A 16,712-nucleotide genomic window follows, 5' to 3' on the forward strand; every position below is an offset into this window, starting at 1 on the left:
AAAAAAATCGTTTGTCAGACCACATGTCACCCTACTCATAAAGGATTAGAACAATTATGCAAATCAAATTCTAGAAATAGCTTTGGTATCCCATAATTCCTCAAGATAGATATGCAAATGAACTGGATCGTGACTGTGGGTTAAAAGAATTACATACTATACAGTTAAACTCTTTAGTATGTCACTCTCCAGAATGAATACCTGTGACAGGGGTTCTTTCCTATCTGTTCTTCCTTTTTTTCTTCTGCTAAGCACATTGCAATGCAAATTGGTCAGGACTCAGGGACTATAGGGGGAAAATATAACAGGGGGAAAATATAATGGGGCGGGGGGAAATAAATACGTTAAATGAAAAAGGTGAGGACAAGTTTCATCCCCTCATGCATTTTAAATTTTATGATCTCTAGAGAATATTTTAATAAGGCGTGTATTAAGTCAGCATTGCAACTTTAATAATTTTTCAAAGCCTTTCAAAATTACAGCACATCTACGTATCTTCAAGAAAGTGAAACCATTTATTGCACCCTCCAGGTTCCAACACAGGTTCTAACCGAAAAACAGTGTGTGCTTCTCAGATATCACATCCTGGCAGAAAGCGAGATTTCCATCCCAGAAAGCTACGCAGACTGGTATAACTCAGGTAATAAAAATATCTCGAGTGATGTTTTAAAATATACACTTTCCTACCAGTTTACATCTTCTCTACCCTAGAATAGGCTGGCCACTTAAAACTTAATTTGTAAATGACTAAATTGTTCCTCCTAGAAGCCAAGTGGTAAAATAGCTTTAATTGACCTGTCTCCTTAATGTTACCGAGAAATAAGAGAGTTGCATTTATGCCTTGACAGTGCAGCTTAAAACATTTGTGCATGTTTTCTCTGTGTAATTTGAAGTGACTTTGAGTCTTCAGGCTTTCAGATGTAAATTTCAAGCTGTTTATTTATCTTAAATGCCTGCAACCAGTATGTAGGGTGAATCGAATACTTACTAAGACTTTTCTTCTCCTTTTCCCTTGAGCAAAAGCACGAAATACCTTTTTCTGTAGGGTAAGCCTGCTACTCCTCCTTCCTTTGGAAAGAGAGGAGAGTGGTCTCCTGGAGAGCTACCTGTTTGGTTTCTGTTCGGTTCTGACATTTCTAACCTGATTTGCTGGCTCTCCCTGCAAAAAGATTTTAGGTAACAAACTTTCTCCATTGAAACGACCACATCCCTTACTGGCACTTGAGCATTCGCATAGAGTTGGAACAGAAAACTTTGAAGAGAGAATTATGTGGTTTTATTTCCCTTAGAAACACTTATTTTGAAAATGGACCCCAGAGTCAGGAGAATGTGGGAATCAGAAAGATGGGGAAGATGGAAACTGGACTATTTTTTGTTCCCTCTCTGGTTTTTCCTGCTTCCCTCAGTAGGGCAACCAGAGATAGTCTGCCTAAGGGCCCTTTCCAGGCAATCGGCTGTGAGGTCTGTTCTCCTCATCATCCCGAGCTCCTTTTCTCGATCTCTCTTCTGGTGTATCTCATGTTCTGCCTTGATTTATGGTTTGGGGCACATTTGCCAGGTTTCTCCAATTACCTTGCTAACTCATCAGCAAGAGAACTGGACCTTTCGTATCCTCTGTGTTCCCCTGCACTTCCCAACATAGAAACTGGCTTCTTATTCACTTAAATATCTGTGGATTAGATGGATTCATTCAGGTGGTTTTCCAGATTTCTATAACTAAATTTATCATACTAAAAGCTTAAAAATACACTGATCATGGTAACAGTTTTTATAAAGTGCAATTAAATAGAACCAGCCTTGTAATAGTTATTTTTAAAAATCTTCTAGATTTATTTCAATCTAAGAAATCAAGTCAAATCTATTGTATTATTTTTTTCCAGAGCCAGGTTAATCTAACAGTTAACAGCAGGCTGAATGATCTGATAACTGGAAATGTGAATTGAATTAAATAAGCCTAATTTTAAAAAATTTGTGGCTACAGTTCCAGGATATCAGGCATATCTGTCAAGGGAGTGGAGAGGATGGAATTGTTTTAAGTATTGTTGCAGTTAATTGTGGCTTCAAATAATAGGCTTTCTGAATATTAGTGCCTGAAGCAATAGCAGTTTTTATTTCAAGACCAGAAATTTAAAATCTAGAGATATGAGGTTGCATGTTTGGGTAAGTAGATCAACAATCTTAAAACAGATGTCTGCTCTTTTTATCTTTCTGGTCTGCTATTTTCACCATGTTGACAGTATCTCTTCTCATGGTTGCAAGATGGCTGCTGTGGCTCCAAGCATTACAACCTCATCAAAAACATCCCAAAAGGAAGGAAAAGGGAGGGCAAGAGGGCTCTGTTCTTAGGCTGAAGTCGATCCCAAAAGTCTTGTCCAAGTTGGAGAAAAAGCATAAAGAACCCCGTGGACTCAGTTCAAGTTTGCTTTTAATTTTGTTTACTCCAGAAATAGCTAATAAACAATGCAAAGGATAATGGGGCTTCCCTGGTGGCACAGTGGTTGGGAGTCCGCCTGCCGATGCAGGGGACACGGGTTCGTGCCCTGGTCTGGGAAGATCCCACATGCCGCAGAGTGGCTGGGCCTGTGAGCCATGGCCGCTGAGCCTGCGCGTCCAGAGCCTGTGCTCCGCAGCAGGAGAGGCCACAGCAGTGAGAGGCCCGCGTACTGCAAAAAAATAAATTAATTAATTAAAAAAAAAAAAGGATAATGATATGGGTCTAGAATATGGATGGGTGGAGACAGTTTTCCATTACCTCCTTTGCCCCTCACAGAGGGGGTCTTGAAGTCCAGTGGTCTTGGAGGGTCACACAGAGTGGCACATCTACCAGGTGAATGGAGAACAGTGTTTTGAGTCCACTGCATTCTACAACCTCAGCCATCTCAGTTCATGGACAACTTGAAATGCCAGTAAGCCTGCTACTCAGCCCACCGTGGCACTGAGATCTAATGACTGTGTTTGGAGACTTGGAAATTTTTCAGGACCTGCACGGGGACAATCTCCCCTTCTCTGTAGAGGTTAGTTCACCCTTTATGTCTAAGAGTTCAGCCTTTATGTTTGAAAGCTTAACAGCGGTTGAGTTGGGAAAAGAGGAAGTAAGGTCTTTGGACACAAGAAACAACGCAGCAAAGGCATGTTGGTGTGACCCAGTATGGTCTGTTCAGGGCACTGCCAGTGACTTGCAGTGGCTGGAGCACAGAGCCTGAGTAGGCAGTGGGAGGATGTGAGACCAGCGGGGGAGCCAGGAGCCCAAGTGTGCACCGTGAGAGCCCAGCAGAGGGGTGACTGGGCCAGGAAGGCCTTCCAGAAGTCTTGGATCTGAGTCCAGCACAAACCTGATGTTCAGCCAAGACCCAGGGGTACGGCTGTACAGGTTAGTTATGCCCGTGCCATCCCAGTTATTACATATTGTGAATATTGCCTCTGCTCTAGAGGAGTTGGTGAGGGATTCCCCAGGCCGACTAGGGGGACGGGCTTTCCAGGGAGAGCTTATACAGAGGTAACGAGAGAAGGGAGAGATGGAAATACAAGGGGAAGATGAGGCCAGGGGGGTGGAGGGGCCGGACCATAAAAGGCCTTCTGTGGCAAACCAGAATTTTGCACTTGTATGGGTCATGGAAAGACAGTGAAGGGTAGGACCAATCCTGCCAACCCAATGATCCATCCTGACTCAGCCCCAGGACCTGGGACCCTGTTACCTCTTAGGGGCCCGGCATTTGAAAATGTAGATGGCTGATGGTGAGCCCAAAGCCTTGGCAGAAATGATTGTGTTGTATTTTCTTTCTTTCAAAAAGAGGGAGAAAGAGAAAGGGAAGGAAGAAAATAAAGAGGAGGGAAGGAGGGAGAGAAGGAATAAGGGAGGAAGGGAAGAAAGAAGAGGAAAAAGGGAAGAAAGGAAAAGGAAAGAAAAGAGAAAAGGAAAGGTAGAAACCAATGTGGCAAGGCTGAACGGTGCATATGGAGGTTCTTCTTCGTCATTATGGTTACTGATTTGTTATTTGCTTCCCCACTTTGAGATATTTCAATTTGTAAAAAATGAACACGGGTCAGGTGGAAATCTAAAAGTAGATAGAAGTCTTTCTGCAAAGCGATTTGACATATGGTGTCAAAAGACTTAAAAATGCATATTTTGGACCCAATCATTCCATGCCAGGACATGCAGAGATTTATAGACAAGCAATCTATTTTCTTTTGCTTCAAGTATAGACATAACCCATTTAGTTCACCTGCGGAGGAGCGGCAGAGGAGTTGTGCTAAATTAACTTTTCAATGACAGAAAAGGAGCTATTTTAATGGAAGTCTCCCCCAAATACATTGTTCCTGTCCTGGTACAAGGAGTAGAGTGTTCTGAAATACAAGTAACCTTCTCTTGATGACTCTTTATTAATATAATTAACAATCAAAGTACAGGCTAATAAACTCAGTGATGACAGTAGCTGTTGAGGTGCAAGGGGAGTTTTGCTTCTGCACAGGTATTCCTCTGGACAGCTAGTTCCTCTGCATCTCTTGGTTCTTCTTTTTCCTTTACAGTTGGCCGTCATTTCTCATTACTTGTCACTCGAATTCTCATTAGAAATCTCCCATCCAGTCAGAACAAAGCAAAACAAAAAACAGGAGTTAGCCCTGACAGCCTAGTTCCTATGCCATGGCAGGTGCTAAAAATTCTGACCATCACATAGGCTTAGTGACTTCTATTTTTTGAACTTGGATCACTTGTGGCCGGTGAGGGGATGTTGGATGAGGAGAGATTTACTTCCTGGGCCTGTCTTTAGATAAGCTAAGATTTCTGATGAGTGGCCCTTGGATAATTAATGTCTACGTGGTCGTATGATCTGGGGAGAAACAGGCTGATAGTTACTCATATTTTCCAAATAGGAGACTGTCTGCATAGACTGATTGACATTTATGGACAAAATAAAATAATGCTGACCATTCGCCTGCGATAAATTGGCCACACCCTCTTATTATGACTTATCCATCTTGGACTGAATATTTAATAGTTTATATTATGTGCAACTCAAATTTCAATATCTTTACTGTACCCACTTTAATTATTATTTAATCAAAATGGTTACTTTGCTTACATTCATGTTTTATATGTTCATAAAGAAGTTTTGAAGCAGTATATATATATATATATACTGCTTCTTCCCTTGAAGAGAAGATCTGCAGATTTTTTATCTTGCATTTTAAGTTAACAAGCCTCCAAATGTCTTAGAAATTATGGCCAGCTAAACAGCATGCACTAAAAGGATAATAAAAACATGAGTACCTTACTTAGACGCATATTACCACCTGTCACAGCCTCAAACAACAACAGGAACAAAAACCCATTCCAGAATGAAAATACTGGTATATTTATATAATGCAAAGAGAAATACAGATATAAATCCTCAAAACGGAAGATACGTTAATAAAAATGTAGCATTATAAGCGAAAAAATACAGTACTTGCAGAATTTAGTCTTTCAACTTAAGGTTACAATGTGTCTAACAAAGAAACAGTATTTAAAATTATAGTTCTCATTATTAATTTAAAATAACCATCAGGAGAATAGCACAGCTTAACCTAGCAAACATTTTAAGGAAATGCTTTGTCTCATAGAGTATCATTATATTCCATCCATTTATACCATGAACAAAAGAATAACAATTTTCAAAGTGGCAATTAGTTTCATAAGACAGAATAGAACTGGGCTCTTCAAAGCACAAACTGTTCCCCTAAAATTATTTTAATTTTTATTGGCAAAAAATACCTAACCAGTTTTGATTTAGTACTCTGCTTGTCTCTGAGCCCTCCCAATCCGTGAACCACAATCAGTACATACAAAAACATGCAATACTGTATTTTCTCCACACCATTACTAACCAAAACACTTTTTACTCTTTTGAAAGGTACAGTTTTACAGAAATGTTTCCACTCAAGGTTGGTATGATACAAAGAGCAGTTGTCGCTGATGGGCATTTCCTAGTAGTATTAAGCAAGGTAGGAAACAAATCTTGTGTTACTTGTTACTGATTAAAAATGACTGCCTTGCTGCTCGTTCCCATTTCTGCCCTTTTAATTCAATATCAATACTGAACAAAATTCTCAACGCCTTCAAAGAACCACAGCCATCCAACTGACCCCACCGATGGCAATTCAGAGGGAACTTGAGACAACTTTCCCTCTTTCTCCTGCTGCCAACAGAAGACCCTCAAGAAATCGAACTTGTGATGTCCCCCTGGGTTCCTCTACCTCACTGCAAAATGTAATGCCACTTGAGGTTGTCAAAAATAGCTTCTGTAGAAAACTGGCCATGGTCTTTAGGAAAGGTTGCATGAAGAAAATTAGTTTAGCCTTTATAGGAAAAAAAAAAAAAAAGTAACTCATGGAATAAAAGACATCAGTGCCAGTACAAAGACTCCAGGGCCTACTGTCAGGATGAAAATATATTTAGGAGGACAATCGCAAGAAGCTGGGGTGGGGCTGGGACTTCGAAACCCTCCCCCAAAAGGAGTCTGTACAATCCTAGTGATGATGCACTTCGAGAGCTGTTTTGAAGGCAGCTCAGAAGATTAAAAAGGGGGCAGAAGGAGGAGAAAAGACGTCACTGTCCAAGCCAAAGGGAGAGGCCGGGTTAGGGTGCAGGTGGCGGGAGAGCCACTTATAAACCGATGCCTTTCAAGTCGCAGGGGAGGGTGGCCTGGGTGGCCTGGGGGCTCTGGCAGCAGGGGAACTGGGCTCGGAAGCAGTCCCTGAGCTCTCTGTTGAAGAGGAAGCACACGACGGGGTTGATGCCGGCCTGCGCGAAGGTCAGCCACACGGAGGCCGTCAGGTAGGCCTGGGGGACAGCGCCGGGCCGCACCAGGACCCGCAGGTAACTGGCCACGACGTAGGGCCCCCAGAGGAACAGGAAGAGCAGCGTGATGGCATAGAACATCTTGCACAGCCTCTTCTCTGTCTTGAACTCCTCGAGCACGAGGAGGCGGCGCGCGCCGCGGCCGGGCCCGGCCGGCCGGATGCCCACGAGCGCGGGCGGCGTGGGCCCGCGGCCGAAGCCCGCCGTCCAGTTGGCGGCCGCCTGGCCGGTGGCACCGGGGCCGTGGAAGGTCCAGTCGTGGCTTACGGCGGGCACGAGGCGCGCGGGCCGCATCTTGCGGCGATCGTGGATGAAGAAGAGCAGGCGGAGGTAGACGAGGTGCGTGGCGCCCACTACCACGGCCAGCAGCAGCAGGAAGCCCAGCGCGCCGGGGGCGCCGTCGGGCCGCTGCTCCAGGGCGCACGGCGCGTCCTCGTCGTCGCCGCCGCCGCCGCCGTCCAGCACGGGCGGGAAGGCCGCGGCCAGCGCCAGCGCCCAGGCGGCGCACACCAGCATGGCGGCGCACGGCCAGCCGGCCAGGCGCTCGGCGTAAAAGCGGTGGTGCGCTATGGCCAGGTAGCGGGTGACGCCCACGCCGAGCAGCAGGAAGGCGGCGTGGAAACAGAAGAGTGCGGCCAGGAAGGCGAGCAGCTTGCAGCCCAGCGCGCCCGGCGGCGCCCCCGCGGCGGCCGCTGCCCGCCGCGCCGCCAGCATGACGGCCGGGAGGCAGGCGAGCGCGCGCAGCCCGTCGGCCAGGCACAGGTCGAGCAGCAGGTAGTACGGGGCGCGGTGCAGGCTGCGCTCCCGCACGATCAGCAGCGCGAACAGCACGTTGCCCGCGAGGCTCACGCACAGCAGCAGGCTGAGCGTGGCCAGCTTGAGGCCCAGGGCGGCCGCCTCGCCGCCGCCGCCGCCGCCGCCCGGCTCGCTCGCGTTCGCCATCGCGGCCTCCCCGGGCCGGGCGCCGCGCTCCGCTCCGGGGCCGTCCCCGGCCTCGCCGCTCCGCAGGCCTGCCGGCCGGCCGGAACTCAACCAAGCGCGCGGGTCTCCGGCGAGCTCCCGGGCCGGCGGGGCTCAGCCCGCGCCCGGCTGACCCCTCCTCGGCTCCCCGAGCTGCCGCCGCGTCGCCGCCATCTCAGGAATGGTGCGCGCAGGAGGCGACGGCCACTCCCTGCGCCTCGGGCGCCGCGGGCTTCACTGCGGACCGGGCCGCGCCACCGCCCGCAGCTCCTGCATCCTCCTCCTCCTCCTCCTCCTCTTCCTCCTCCGCCGCCGCCGCGCCTCTGGGCTCTGCCCCTCGCCGGGACAGCCGCCGCCGCCGCCGCCGCCGCCGCCGCCGCCGCCGCGGAGCCCCCTCCCCTCTGCTGGAGCGCGCCGCGTGGCCGCCGCCGCCAGCCCCGCCGAGGCATCCCGCGCCGCCCGGGCCGGGCCGGGCTGGGCTGGGGGCGCCGCCGCAGCAGCTGCGGGGCCGGGAGGCGGCCGGGAGGGAGGCAGGGCCCAGGACGCGAGGTGGCGGCAGGTCGCGTTTGGCCCCAGGTAACGGGGGTCCGGCGGCGGTGCCCGGCGCCCGCCCTGGGGTCACTGAGGTGGCCGTGCGCGGGGGGAGGTTGCCTGGGATGGCAGGGTCGGGAGGCCTCGTGGCGTGGGGGCGGGGTGTGGGACCGGAGGATCTGGGATGAGCCCTCCGCACGCAAGCTCATAGTAATTCACAGTCATCGTCGTGATCACAGCCTTGTAACCTCTAGTATTCAGGTCAGCACTGATGTGGGTGGCAGTGTTCTGGGGAGCTTTACGCCCTCAGCGTTCACAGAAATGACAAAGTTGGTTCTATGCTTAAACCGCTTTATATCTGAGGAAGCAGAGGCGTGGAGGTCAGGGGAGTTGAGAGCCGGTAAGTGGTAGAGCTGAGATTCAAATGTCACTCGGTCTGATTTCCACGGCTGGACTCACAGCGACCCTGAAGCGTACGCTGCTCTCTGCCCCATTCGTGGTCCCAGTGAAGGCATCTCTCAGGGAAAAGAAATTCAGCATTTTCCCTTGATTTGGAAGGTGAATCCCATGCCACCTTCCTCCCAGGATGTCAGTCTTCTGGGAAGCCCGAAAGGGCAGCCCCTGTTCTGATCCTCAGCTGCACCAAATTCTCTCTAGGCTTTGTGTAGGCTGTTCCCTCTGCCTGGACGAGCCCCTCAACGGGCTCCCCATCCTCTGGGCCACTCTTCTGACCAGTCTAGCTTACTCTGTACCATTGCCCATTCATTTCCTTCTTAGCACTTAATATTTGGTATTACGTATTTTTATTGCTTTTGAAGATCCTGTCCTTTCAACTGATCTCTAAGCTCCAGGAAGGCAAGGGACTGTGTCTGATTTTTCCTAACACTGTATCCCCAATGCCTAGGATGGAGAAGCCGGAATTAAGAAATATGTTCTTTCTCAGGTACACTCATTTTTTGCTTTGTTTTATGCAGAATATTATTTATTGGCATGGCAGGCACTTTGATGGGCATTTTTAGGATGACACGAGATCATAGAAAGCCTTGTCAGACTGAGGAGTCTAAACTTTAGTCTATAGGCAGTCAGGAGCCCTTGGAGGTTTTTGAGGAAAGTGCTGTGATTAGAAAACTACTGATGTGCGTCAGGAAGATTATTTTGACAGTAGTGTTTAAGAGGAATGACAGAGCAGAGTCTGGAAGTCTAGTCCAGAGCCTTAGCCTTTAATGTGCACAGAAATCACTGGGGATCCTGATTCAGTAGGTCTGGATGGGGCTGGAGATGCTGCCTTTCTAATAATTTCCTAGGCGACACTAATGCCTCTGGTCTACAGACCACACTTGGAATAGCAAGGACCTTGAGGGCATTTGGACATTTTGTAAAAATCTAAGTGATGGCCAATGAGGGCCTAACTTAGGGCCCCTAAGTGGCCAGGGACAAGTGGCTGACCAGGCAAGTCTACAGATATTTGTTGACAGAAAAGAGAAGTAGATTTTGGAGAGTATTTTGGTCAGGAATTGCATTTTGATAATAGTAGCTTAAAAATGTACATGAGTTTATTTTCTTCATAAAACAAGAAGTCTGGAGGTTAATGGCATTGAATTATTGGCTATAAGTCTGAGTCTCTGAAATTCTTTTAGCCCTTTCCTCGTGATCAGTAGGCTGCTGACACCCCAGCCATTCCCTCAGCATTCCAGGCAGAAAGAAGGAAAAGAAAAGAAGAGCAAAAGTGTCCTTGCCATCTAAGTGGGCCTCCGCTGAAGAGTTTTCTAGAAGGTCTACATGATAACAGACACATATTCATTGGGTACCACTATCAGCAAAGGATACTGGGGAGTGATTTCCTACTTTGATATTTTAGAGCCAGGCACATAGCCACAGACAGTGAGTTCCAGCCTTGATGTGGACCTTAGCACTTGGGCTGCTTGTGCCCAGAGGAAGGGATGCCTTCTTTTAACGCACACGGAGATACCAACTCTGGTTCCTTTATGACACTGTTAAGGGCAGCATGTGTTCTCTGAGCACTTGCTATGCGCCAGGCAGTGTGCTGAATACTTGACATGTGTTACCTCGTTTCATCATTCTAAGGGCCTTATGGGGTGGGTACTGTTACAATTTCCATTTTGCAGATGAGGCAGAGAGGTTAATTTGTTCAGGCTCTCACCAAAAGTAAGTGTGAGAACTGGGACTGCAAGGCAGGAAGTCTGACTCTAGAGCCCACGCTCACAACCACCATACGTATTGCCCCTTCACCGTAAGTGCAAAAAAAGGTGCTACCTTTCTAAAAACAAACAACCAAACACTACTGATGTTCACAGAATTAAAGCCACTTCAAAGAGGGGAGAGATTTTCAAAACCATCTCATCCAGTGGTTTCATTTTGTGAACTCATACATGGCTGAGTGGGCAGTAGAATCCAGGTCTTCTCACTCCTGGGTCAGTACCCTTCCCACTTAGATGAAATCTTCATATTATTTGTTCTAATGATCACTTGACATTTCGCTTAACCTCTTGGAATCTCAAATGTTCCCATTTACAAAAGCAGAAATTGGACCAAATGATTTCAGAGGGTCCTCACCTCTGAGGTTCAGTTTGTATATGAGAAAATGAAAGGCAAATGGTTATACAATCCCGAATGGGGAGAGATTTATTCTGCATTAAAAGACCCAAAAGGAGAGACATTAGTTCCTTATGATTTAGGTTTCTCTAAGTTTTCTACTCCTCTCCATGGCTCAGTATGCTTCTCTTTGGGATTTGGGATTTGGTTTAGTCATCTTCTCAGGATCAAATAGCAGAAGCAGCAATAGGAAATAGATAAATCATGGCTCTCACAGCAGTTATATGCCTGCTTCTTTCATTGTCACCATTTGTTCAGAAGATTAATACTTAAGGAAAAACTATTAACATTTCATTGCCAGAATCAACTTATTATCCCTTTATTGTTTCTAGGAAGCTTCACTGAAGAATTTAAAATAGTTTCTTAGGCACCAATGTGAGTGTTAACATCTCAAAGCATAACAGCTCGGTGGGATTCTTCTCTCTAAGAAAAATTGCTTCCTTTTGCACATAGATAGAAAAGTTGGGGTTTCCACCCCAAATTAGTTCTGTTACTTCTTTGCTGCACATGTAGGTGATATGAATGGTAATGGAAGTCTGCTGTTTGGAAGACTGGTTGACCTTGACAGATTCAGTCAAGGCCACGGTCCCCATAATCACGGGAGCCAGTTTGGCTGATGTCTTCTGTCCAGCCTCAGGCTTCTGGCTAGTCATCTGCCAATGGGCATGTTGAGCATCAAGTTAGAGAAGGTTGGTTTGACTTAGTCTCATCCCAACTCTTAGAAAACATGAGCCAAAATCTGTGTCCAATGGATGCTGACTTATCAAAGGATATTACTCAGATCGACCTCTCCATGGGAGGGAGTCATAACTTCAGGACTGCAAATGGACTTGGAGTTAAATATACCTTAGTTCATATCCGAGTCCCATCAATTACTAACATGTATCCTTAGCCAAGTCCTTTACATCCTCTGAACCTCAAAGGCCTTTTGCGAGGAAGATTCCATTAAATGCAATCCATTTACAAAAAAGAGTGTAACGCAAGGTGTGCACCCAGATGGTGTGTAATAAATGGTAAATACATTTTTTGCTCTTACTAGACTATAAGTGCCTTGGCTAACCATGCTTGATTGACTTTTATATTCTCAACCTAGCCTAGGAGGATGCCATACGCACACACACACGCATGCACATATATGTGTATATATATATGTCTCAATATTTGTGTGGCAGGTGTGAATGTCAGTCTATAAACTCAAGGGGGCCAGAAATATAACTGCTTCGTAGAAACTTAATTTCTGACTGAGTTGCCATTTTGCATTGATGGTGAAGAAAAACATGTAAACTTGGTGCTTCTGGGGTTTCATCATGGACCTTTGCTTCTTTGGGATGTGCCATAATTCCAGGCTAGTGCCCAGATTGCCCCGCACACAGTCATTCAGGGTAGTGTGTGCATGTGTATGGGAGGTCAGTGATGTTTGGTCAGTTGTTGCCATGTTGTTTCTGTCCTTACAAGCCATTGTGGTTTGGTGATTCTTAGCTGTCTCATGCCAGACTTGGGGTGTGAGAATAGGGGCTGAGGATGTATATCGTATTAGATGCCTCTCAGCACTATGTCTGGGAAACCCGGTGCAGATCCCCTCTCTCTCAGTACCCTCTCGCTCCTCCCTTCTGCCTTCGTCTCTGGGGACTCCCTGTCTACTCCAGCATTGGGGAATACTGTTCTTTCTGTTCTTCTGGATAGTGTAATTGATCAGTTCTCCTGGGAATCGGTGGTCCCAGAATTTAGGTGTTTGGGAAAACAAAAGTCAGGAAGCTGCCTTCCGTAAACCTCTCCTTGGCGAGGAAGCCTGGACCCTGCTATCTGCTTCAGTGTGGGGAAGGAAAGGGAAAAACAGGAAGAAAAATTATCAGGTCATCTCTCAAAATATTGTCCTTGCTGTATATATTTGTTGAATGAATGACTGAATATGTCATTTATGTGTACATGCATGGCATACCGTCACACTTCTAATAAGCAAAATATGGTTGGTTTAATGAAAACTCTTTTAACAGTTTTCTCCATGTGCAAAAAAATGAAGTTGGACCCTTACCTCACAAATATAATATACAAAAATTAACTCAAAATGGATCATAGACATAAATGTAAGGGCTAAAACTGTAAAACTTAGAAGAAAACATAGGAGTGAATTTTCATAACTTTAGATTAGGCAATAGTTTCTTAGATATGACACCAAAAGGATGAGCAAAAAATGGAAAAGATAGATAAATTGGATTTTATTAAATTTTTAAAGTTTGCACTTCAAAGAACACCTTCAAGAAAGTGAAAAGACAACCTACAGAATGCGAGAAGGTATTTTCAAGTTATATATCTGATGAGGGAATTGTATCTAGAATATATAAAGAATGCCTATGAATCAACAGTAAAAAGCCAAACAGTCCAATTTAAAATTGGGCAAAGGATTTGAATAGGCATTTCTTCAAAAAGATATACAGATGGCCAATAAATACATGGAAAGACGCTTACCATCGTTAATCATTAGAAAGATGCAAATCAAAACCATAGTGAGATACCACTTCACACCTAGTAGGATGGCTGTTATCAAAAAAATAGACAATAGCAAGTGTTGACGATGATGTGGAGAAGTTAGAACCTCATACAATGCTGGTGTATAAATATAAAACAATGCAGCTGTTTTGGAAAATAGTTAGGAAATTTCTCATAAGTTAAACATAGAGTTACCTATGACCCAGCACTATGTACCAGCAGTATATACCACTCCTAGGTATATACCCAAGAGAAATTAAAACATGTCCACACAAAATTTGTACACAGATGTTTATAGCAGCATTTCTCATACTAGCCAAGGGGAGAACAATCCAATTGTCTGTCAGTGGATAAGTGGATAAACAAAATGTGAATTCTCCACATAGTGGAATATTACACACTCATAAAAGGGGATGAAGTACTGACATATGCTGCAACATGGACGAACCTTGAAAACATTATGCTAAGTGGAAGAAGTCAAATGCAAAAGACCATGTATTGTACGCTTCCATTTCTATAAAATGACCAGAGTTGGCAAATCTATGGAGACAGAAAGCAGATTAGTAGTTACCAGGGACTTGGGGTAGAGGGGATTGAAGAGTGACTGCAAATGGGTATTGGAGCATTTGTTTTGGGGGTGATGAAGTTGTTCTAAAATTAGGTAGTGATGATAGTTGCACAACTCTGGATGTCCTAAGCAAATAACATAATTGTGAAAAAAAACACCATATTTCATGTTAAAGTCAGGTCACCTCTAACTTTAGGAAATATCCTTATCAAAGGAGTGCTGCCGGCCTACAAAGTGACATGGACTCCTCATTGCTTCCTGAGTGAATATAAGCCTTTAAGGTGTGAACTCTTGGGCCCTTCCCTGGGGTTGGTCACAGAAATCAGTATGTCTTGCCATATGGTTATGTGTACAAGGGTTGTGTCTTTGGTTTGCTTCACTGTTTACATGCTTTGATGCCAAAATGAACTTGGGAGGAGGGATTAAGAAATTCTTATTCAGTCACTAGCTTTACAGTACAGTGTCTACCCATTGGGAAAGATTTTTTTTTTTTTTTAGATCCATTAGTGCACCAAGGTGTTTTACATACACTGTCTAGTTTACTTCTATAAAACCCTATACCCCCATTTTACAGATGAGGAACCTTGAGTCTTGTGTTAATTACAGGAGTTAATTACATAGTCTACAGTGGTAAAGCAAGGTTAAAGTCTGGTCTACCTGACCTGAAAGGCTGAATTCTTAATAAGTACACATACAGGGCTGCATTGACTAATACATAATTGGGGGAAAAAAACCTATCAATATCTTATAAATAAATACTAAACTGAAGGTTGTATTACTTGGTACAGAATTGAGAAAAACCATTATGCTATAGGCGGTATTTTAATCGTTTGAAAATGAACACTTCTAACATTTAGAAGAAACAAAAATATACACTTGTCACCACTTAAAATCTCATTTTTGATATTTTGGTAGTATATTTTTGTCAAAGAGTTATAGCCATGGCTGCAAGTGAGAAAAAAGCCTTTTATGTGGCCCCTCTCCTTTCTATTATATAATGTTTAATAGCCGCTTCAACTTCCTCTAGGGTTAAATCATGTTGTGATCCTAAATTTCGCTTTCGAAAGATGGAATGCAACTATCAGGACAAGGGTGCTACTGTGAGTGCCAAAGATGATAGGATCAAACCTGTTGCTTAAATGTCCTCTTCCTGTGTATGGCATCATGATGTAATTAGTATATATCAGAGCTACTAGTTCTATAATCCTCTCCTCCCCCTCCTCTATTATTTACTCAAAAATCACATAGCGCATTGATTGTTGTTATTTTCTATTCTAGAGAATTATAGAGACTATAATTTTTAAGATACAGATTTTTGGAGTACATCCTTATATAATGGTCTAAGTTATGGTACTGAGGCCCATACGACACACCTTTAAGGATGTACCTACTCTTTCTTGATTTTCTGTTTTACCAGTTATCCAATAACTTTCCTGTAATGAAAAATGAACGTTTAACTCTTTAAAATACCCACCCTCTATACACGTTCGTATCCACACACATAAATTCTTCCTCCGCCCGCCCAAGCTTTGCACTGGGTTTTGATTTAGGTGAAGTATAGAATCTTTCACTGGCCAGAATTCTTACCACTGTTAGGGAGAGTATCTGCAAAAATAAAAGGTGGGCTTACCTCAGAGACAAGGCAGACCGATTTTGATGGTGAAACAAGCCACATAAAAGGTATGACTTTGGCACATTTCTCCTTAGACTTCCATGTGAGTTTAAGAAGGTCTGATTTCAGTGTCACAGGCATTATGAGTAAACAGCTGCATTTCTCAGAACCACCCCACCCCCTGCTGCCACTCTTCTTCCACTCTCCTGACAGGCATAGAACTCTAATGAATCCAAGTTAGTTAGAGTCAGCTTGGCATCAGTGCGCTGTGGAATTGTAAAATTCCATCCTGTGTAGTATAGTTCACAGCTTAATCATACATGATCACTACACTTTGTGAATTCTACACCTTTTTTGTTTTCCTTAGAGCTAATGATTGTGGTTTTTCCTCCCCGTCAAGTGATGTGTGCCTGTAACCCACTCCAACGTTTTGACAGAACCATACAGTTTCACTCACTACAGCCAAACTCATCATCCAATCCGGTGGTTGTTTTTTGTCCTTGGAGACATCTCTCCTGGAACCTTCATTCTCTTCAATCTGATCTGAACAGCCGTCTGCACGACTGTTGCCCTGGCACTTCCCTTCAACGTCATGTTTGTCTCTCACTACCTTCCTATGTCAGAGCTTCTGTTTTCTGTAGCCCACATCTTTTTCTTCTTCTTTCCTTCTCTTTCTTTCTTTTTTCATTTCTTTTTTTATAAGTTTATTTATTTATTTTTTGGCTGTGTTGGGTTTTCGTTGCTGTGCGAGGGCTTTCTCCAGTTACGGCGAGCGGGCCTCTCACTGTCACGGCCTCTCGTTGCGGAGCACAGGCTCCAGACGCGCAGGCTCAGTAGCTGTGGCTCACGGGCCCAGCTGCTCCGCGGCATGTGGGATCCTCCCAGACCAGGGCTCGAACCCGTGTCCCCTGCATTGGCAGGCAGATCCTCAACCACTGCGCCACCAGGGAAGCCCTCTTTTCATTTCTTTTTATGTGGTGTATATATCTCAGTAAGATTTTACATATCTGAAACCGCACTTTTTTTACCTTCATACTTGATTGATAGTTTGGCTGGGAATAGAATTCTCCTAGGTTGGAAATAATGGCTAATGATGTTGAGCA

General features: G+C 45.0%; 1 protein-coding gene across 1 annotated transcript; it reads right to left on the reverse strand.

Annotated features, from left to right (window-relative positions):
- Positions 1-4,356: 4,356 nt before the first annotated feature.
- Positions 4,357-7,875, reverse strand: GPR27 (G protein-coupled receptor 27). Its single transcript, XM_081246910.1, has one exon. The coding sequence runs from the start codon at positions 7,778-7,780 to the stop codon at positions 6,644-6,646; it is 1,137 nt and encodes a 378-aa protein (XP_081103036.1). The 5' UTR covers positions 7,781-7,875; the 3' UTR covers positions 4,357-6,643.
- Between the last annotated feature and the right edge of the window lie 8,837 nt (positions 7,876-16,712).

The sequence above is a fragment of the Mesoplodon bidens genome, assembly GCF_964165515.1.
Source record: "Mesoplodon bidens genome assembly, chromosome: 10".
Classification (NCBI taxonomy): domain Eukaryota; kingdom Metazoa; phylum Chordata; class Mammalia; order Artiodactyla; family Ziphiidae; genus Mesoplodon; species Mesoplodon bidens.

Coding starts and splice junctions, on each gene's coding strand:
- GPR27 (XM_081246910.1), bottom strand. CDS start 7,780: ATGGCGAACGCGAGCGAGCCGGGCGGCGGCGGCGGCGGCGGCGAGGCG.